The 6,658-nt window shown below is 43.5% G+C and overlaps 2 protein-coding genes across 2 annotated transcripts in view; one reads left to right on the top strand and one right to left on the bottom strand.

Annotated features, from left to right (window-relative positions):
- Positions 1 to 4,896: 4,896 nt before the first annotated feature.
- Positions 4,897 to 6,498, bottom strand: POMK (protein-O-mannose kinase). Its single transcript, XM_010009021.1, has 2 exons — positions 6,205 to 6,498; positions 4,897 to 5,670 (listed from the first exon to the last, which is right to left on the bottom strand). Exons 1-2 carry the CDS (start codon positions 6,496 to 6,498, stop codon positions 4,897 to 4,899), a joined length of 1,068 nt encoding a protein of 355 aa, XP_010007323.1.
- Positions 6,499 to 6,557: 59 nt separating this feature from the next.
- Positions 6,558 to 6,658, top strand: part of HGSNAT (heparan-alpha-glucosaminide N-acetyltransferase) — an 11,912-nt gene continuing 11,811 nt past the window's right edge. Inside the window, exon 1 of the mRNA XM_010009020.1 lies at positions 6,558 to 6,563. Coding sequence (XP_010007322.1) covers positions 6,558 to 6,563 — 6 coding nt within the window. The remainder of the gene's footprint in view (positions 6,564 to 6,658) is intronic.

Below are 6,658 nucleotides of genomic sequence, written 5' to 3'. Positions count from 1 at the left end.
CTAGAGAAGTTTCAGCTGTGGGTCAGCCACAACCTCTGACAAGAACCAGCTCTCCGGGACAAAACCACATAGCTGTGTGATTTCATTGAAAAAAATATAAAAATAAAAAAACAACCAAATTTTACAAAAGTTGGAACTTTATTCATTATTACTAAGAAATGTAGTGTGTACTTGATAAAAGCACCTACTTCTGTCCCGTAGAGTTATCAAGAGAATTGCTGAAAAGGGTCTTCAATCTCTGCAAAGAAAGAATTCACTTTCCAGATGTCTGTAGCATCCAGCAACTACTATAAATTTGACTGAAGGCTTCTGAGTATTACAAGTTTTGACAATTCAGTTACTTCATATCCAAACTGTGAATGCTGGAATCTACCAGTAAGCTTGTTCTTTTGAAAACTATGGCCAAAGAATCTTTGTGTGTGTCTACATATAAATATATAATTTCTAATGGATTTTTAGGTACTCAGAGCTAAACAGAGTCAGAAATCACTGAGACATAAATATCACTGTAATGTAAATATATTTGCCATTTAATCCTGATAAATACTGGATTACAGACTTCAGAACACAGACTGACAATTATTGGAAATCATGTGGTTATCTCAAGTATACAGGATTTCAATTAAAATAAAACCATAAAATCCTTTTTCTTTTAAAAGTACCATCTAGCATATAATTTATTTGGATGAACTCTACAAATATACGCATTATATCATGCTACAAGAACTTGAGAACCAGTTTTTTCTTGTTCCCAGGGTCTCCTGACTGATGGTAAGACATTACAGTCATAATGATAGAATCGGTTTACAGTTGCAAATTCTGCCAAATATCTCACAAATTATATTTGGCAAACAGCACTGCCCCTGTTTCACAAAGATAATGAGCTGATGCTTTGTTTATGTGGCACCAAAGGAAAATATTGGTTTAGAGCTTGTGATAGAATTCCAAAAAGTTTGTGTGGTATTCTAAACTTCTGATACACTTAATAGTTACTGTGTTATTGAACACAGACTAACATGGATTTTAAAGTATTGTGCAAAAAATTTTAAAAAAATTAAAATAATAATAATAAAAACAACACACACCCTCTTCAATTAAATAGGTTGTGTCCATTTTATTTCCTCAGTGTTCACCCAGACCTGCATAGGGGTTGGTGTGGACCTGCATGCAATACTTTTTACATCTGATGGTGTTGACCATCCAGATGAGTTGTCACAAAGGTTACACACCTGTACTGGAGTTAGTGTTATCAGAGTGCTTTTAGGATGTAGCCTGAAACCCACTGCACACAAAGGGAAACGTGCTACATCAGACTTAGGCCACCTAGAAGACTGCAACCAGCAGGCAGTTTGGAAAGGAAAACATCATAACCTTGACAAAGCTATTCTTTGGATGACTGAGGAGAAAAAACAAAGGAGTGGTGGGTTTGAACTGAATCTGAGACTCCAGTCTGAGATAGGCAGTTTCCATTCTGTATCCAGTGGTACAAACCTACTTTGTAAAGACTTAACTGTATTGGTAAATTCACTGGGAATTTGTTTTGGTAACAGCATCAGAGCAAGGGTAGAGCATACCACACCAGTAGTGGGTCCAGGTGGCCTGACACAGTTGGCACTGCAGCCAGACTGTCAGCAGCCTCAACTGGCATGTCCTAGATCTTTCTGTGTCCTCCAGTGCTGGCACAGTAGTGTCCCAAGGAAGGTTCGTTCTAGGAGCCAAGTGCTATTTCTTGAGTCTAGGAGACAGTCTTTGATTCTTTATCTAGCTGGTTGGATGTGGTGGGCAGGATGTGTTGTGGGACTGCTGAAGGGTGGCAGAGGAGGCATTGGTCAAAAGGGAAGGGCAAGCTGGTGCACATCACTGATCTCAGCAAAAAGGTTGTCCTGTCCCTGGGCAAGAGGCCAGACCCAAGGCCTTCATCTTGGTGGTGGCATCAAAGAAAAACCCTGGGACCATTAGGACCACATCAACCTTGACACTGACCATGTAGAGTGGTTTGGGGAACCTCCTCTGAAGTTTTCTGAAGGAGATGAAAACCAGAGATTGTGGAATGGGTTAGTGTGGAAGAAGAGAAAGATGGAGAGGGTCCGAACTCCTCTGATTTTACTGAGAGACTGGAAGAAGTGACACTCAGACTTGCTTGAGGTTGCACCAGGTTGAGATCAAAAGAGACAATAAAGTACCCAGATACCATGAGCAAGGTAAGGGGTGGTAGCCCCTTCAACTGACATGTGTGGCTCTTCTGACAGCTCATATTTCTATCTGTCTTCTTACTACAGATTCACTAGTGCAAACACAATGAGATCTTTTAGGGGTTTATACAAGTTTACTATCAAAATACTGGCTTCAAGTCCAGATCCTGGTTATGTTTGGGCATGAGAGGCTGCAACTGCTAATAACTAACGCTAAGCTGACCTTCGTGCTGCCATCTAGTGTTTCCTTATAGACAGAAGCAACATCCCAAAAAAACTTTGAAGCTCCTCTCTCCCTAATGCTGTGTTCAGAAAAACTAATTCATTCCTCCTGAAATACAGTGCTTCACAAGCTGAAGGAGAGGGAATGAAAAAGCCAAGTGCAGGACGCAGTGCTCAGGATGAACGCTCAGGGAGACACCTTTTCTTAATAAAAAAATTGTAACGGAGAGAGACATCTCCAGAGCAAGATAATTATTCACAACTAGAATTTGTCCTCATTTGTTTTTCACCCTGTGAAATTAATGTCTGTTTGCAAGGTGTAAACATACACAACAGAGCAAGAATACAAGCAGAAGCTTGTCTTAATGGAGAGAGAACAGCATAAGAAGCTTGGTGGGTTTTTCTTGTCGGTCCTTGCCACTCATAAAAAACCTGTGAGTTATGTTTACTTCACAGCCATCAGATGCCTATTTTTGTTTGAAGTATACATGATTGCTAACAAGAGGTAACAAGTTATTGCTAGGGCACATGCAAAAAAAATTGATTCTTGGCTCTTCAAAGCTGGATCCTTGGCTTTGAGGAGCAGTAACAGGATGCTTTTCCAACTGTTGCACATCCTGGATTCATGCTGGAACTGTAGAACTCTAACCCTAATAATAACAATTCAAGAGTTCATGTGGGCTGGATGATGCAACTGCAACAGAGAGAGCATTCTTTTTCCCCAGGCTTCTTTAAGGTGTTTTGAGTCCAAGTCCAAAACAAACATGAAGCATCCAAAATAATTGTTCTCTTTTGGAGACCCTGACTTTTAAGTTTTGCTTCCTTGCAGGAAAGCTGCCAGGAAGGACTGCACAAGTGAAAAATGGCAAAAATCAGCTAATTGAAGAAAACAGACCGCCCAGAGGGAAAGGAAAGCCATAATGAGCAGCCTTTAAAAGGCTCCTGCTGGCATTGTGTGAAATCAGGTATGAACTTAGTAATGGGCAGGAAAGTTCTCCCATTTTTAATAACATGTGGCAGTATTAGAAGACATGTGCATTTGAACACTATGTATACAAACTGGCTGCAGGTCCTCAGTGCCATCTTAACAGGGCTTGTTTAGGACATGGAATATCAGCAGAGCAAATATCAGAACAGAACCAAACACTTCAGCAGAAAGGATTATGTACTTCTCTATTTAAAAATCACCTCTCAGGTCAAAACATGAAAGCTGTCTCAGGTCCTTATGTCTTTCAAAGACCTAGTCCACAGAACAGAAGGTCCTCAGATGTGTAGTAGTAGAGTCCATATGTCTCATTCAAACTATTTGTGTATTTTCACCAAGAGAACAAGAACATCCCAATCCCACTAGAACCTACTGCTGGATTAAGGCATCATTATTCTTCCTCTCCAGCAGTTGGTACTAGGCTGTAATATCCATGTAGGTACCAAAAGCTTTTTCCTAAACACGCTGAACAAAAAAAGCAGCCTTTCTTTATGCTTAGTGGGCTTTGAATTCAGATCCAACAGGGTTGTATGCTCTGAATATAGGGGTTTATTTTCCAAAGTTCATATTTAATGGTCACTGCAGTGGAAAGAAGTCAAATTCTCAGTTCCATGTTCTATCAAGTCATTATGATATTCAGCAAGGATATGTGAATGCAAAAAAGATTGCTTCAGTTCTCTCCCATAGTGCTCAGGATTTCTATGGATTAAGAAAGAGCAAGAGGCTCCTGTTTTACAGCTTCATCTCCAAAGAGCCCATTTGAGAATACCATGAGGCAGAGGCTTGAAAACCAGGCGCGTGTGTCTGTAAGTAGTCTCTTTGGGATCTGCATCATCTGCTTGCTTGCAAAGTGGTCACACACTTGCTAGCTTGAGGTATGGGGCCCACAGAGCAATGGCTGTACAGTTCCAAAAACAACCTATTCACCAAACAGCAGGGAGAGACTGCTGTTGGGGTTCTGGCAGCAGGGTTCACCAAAATCTGAAGTGAACTGGGGTACTCCTTTCTGCCTGACCACTGCTTTTACTCTATGAGAAAGAGGGTGAGGGCTTTGTGGATAAGACATGGGCCAAAGCCACAGGAATCAGCAAAAAGCTTGGGAAAGGCATGCCATGGTTTCTGCTCTGCTGTCCTCTACCAATCAGCTTAAGAGGACCGATACATTCTTAACTCTTTCTGTAATTTTTTGAGATATTTTTTGTGTAAATGTTGCAAAAGAAAACATATTATTTCTTAAGGAACAAATTTCTCCTCACACTCACGCAACTTCATTTCTCTCCTTGTTCTCTTCCAGTGACAGATTAAACATGCCAATGGGAACCTTGCACAGCTCCAGCACCAGGAAGGATTTTATTTATTTATTTGTTTATTTATTAAATTAAAAGGTACAAGTTCAGTTGTTCTTTTCTTCTCACTTTTGGGGACAGAGAATTTGCCCTTCAGGGAAGCTACTTATGAAGGACATCAGCTTCAGTATGTTACTGGTCTCATGATTCACTATAGCATTTCCCTAGTACCAGGCATGGCTGCTTCCCGAATAAGCAGAGTTAGAACTTTCCTGTAGGTGTCTAAAACTTCTTGGGCAGAAGGCCTTTCAGCTGGGTCCTTCTTCTTACATGCTGCATGGATGTCAAACAAATGCAGTCGCACAATGTCACTTCCTTCAACATGGCCCAAGACAAAATTGGAGACATCTGGGATTTTCCAGATGTCTGTTTTCTCATCGTAGGGAGGCATAAGGTCATCCTCAAACAGCACCTCTTCTCCATAGGGCCAACGCTGCTCAGGAGCTACAAACTCACCCTGGAGCTCCCGATGACCGCACTTCACCAACCTGCCAGCACTCTTGTTCACAAGAGGCAAAGCATCCAAATCGTTCACCAGGATGTGAAAGTCACTTGTTAGGAGATACTGAGAGAGGACCTTATCCAAGTCATTTGAGTCACACATCACTAAGGTGCCCAGAGGGCTGCTGTGCAGGTACCGAATGATGCCCACGTACTCTATAGCGAGCATGAACCTGCGATGCCAGGTGTTCATGCCCTTGTACCTGGGGATGTGGAGAGTTTCGTTCAGGCCCCTCAGGGAGCCTAGAGGATGGTACTCAGTGAGGATTGTGAACTGCTGCTCACAGTAGCCAAGCAGCCGGACAACATGCTTGCTTTGAAGTGCTTTCAGCATCTTCAGTCCATGGAGAAAGTCCTCCTTCAGTTCTGAGTTGGTGAGCTGTGAAAGGACCACTTTGTTTTCCTTCCACTCAGAAAGGAAGGCCTGAGAACACACAAGAGACACGTAAGACACGTGGAGAGCTTTCTTCCACTGCCTGCAACCAGCTGCCACTGACCTACAAGTGACTGCTTAGTCACAACTACAAATTACAGTCACCAGGCATGAAGCCAAACCTTTAGGTAGGGGCATGTTACTTGTAAGCCCTGACCCATGTCATAATTATATCATTATTTCCTAAGTTTTCTTTAGAACGGGCAATGCAGATTAGCTACATTATTTCACACCACCCACCCAGCCAGTCTTACTCTGCCATGATTATACCATGCTCCACAAGTGGTTCACTGATCTCTGTGATTTTGCTTGTGCAGATGGATGTCTTGGTGTCAGTGAGGTGGCCCAGGACGGGTCACGTTCTCCTACCTGTTCTGTGCACTTTATGAGTAGCCATATGCCCCTGGGTGTGTACAGTAATTAGCTACTGTGAGGATAACTGTGGCAGCAGAATGGGCATTAATTAGCCAGCAAACAGTGAATGGTCTTTATCCAGAGGGGAGAAGGAAGGATAACCAAACTCACCTTCTTCACAGCGCCTTCACCAACACACTTGAGTTTCCTCACTTCCCTATTTATGGCTTCGCAGGAGAGCCACGGTGAACAATTCTTCATCGCTCCCAGTTTGAAGTGCCCAGAAGGGCAGAGGCCGGGGTCTGTTTCGGCGCGCCCCGAAGAGGTGTACAGCTTGCTGAGGCACAGGTAGAGCAGGGCATTGAGGAGCAGGACAGCCCCAAGCAGTACCACCAGCGAGGCGGACGACACCTCCCTGGGAGGAAACTCCCTCCTCACCAAGTGCGGTTTCTTTTCCACGGCCATGCCTCCTACCCTCTCCGTGAAACAGGGAGGCGAAGCCAGACCCTCTTCCCGGCCCGGGGATGAAGGTCTGCGGGGCTTTTTCATCGCAGGCCGCACGGCTGCCCCAGCGCAGCCCTGAGCCCGCGGCCTGCCGGCCGGGGCGCGGCGCCCCCCCTCCTTC

This window comes from Chaetura pelagica, unplaced genomic scaffold, assembly GCF_000747805.2.
Source record: "Chaetura pelagica isolate M959 unplaced genomic scaffold, ChaPel_1.0 scaffold221, whole genome shotgun sequence".
Classification (NCBI taxonomy): Eukaryota; Metazoa; Chordata; class Aves; order Apodiformes; family Apodidae; genus Chaetura; species Chaetura pelagica.
Note: the sequence above shows the minus strand (reverse complement) of the source record. Positions and strands in the feature narration are given on the sequence as shown.

What these genes read in the sequence shown, in the direction of transcription:
- POMK (XM_010009021.1), bottom strand. Translation starts at nt 6,498, where the DNA reads ATGGCCGTGGAAAAGAAACCGCACTTGGTGAGGAGGGAGTTTCCTCCC. An exon ending in GTGAAGGCGCTGTGAAGAAG is followed by an intron (nt 5,671 to 6,204) that starts GTGAGTTTGGTT and finishes GTGTGTTCTCAG; the next exon opens with GCCTTCCTTTCTGAGTGGAA.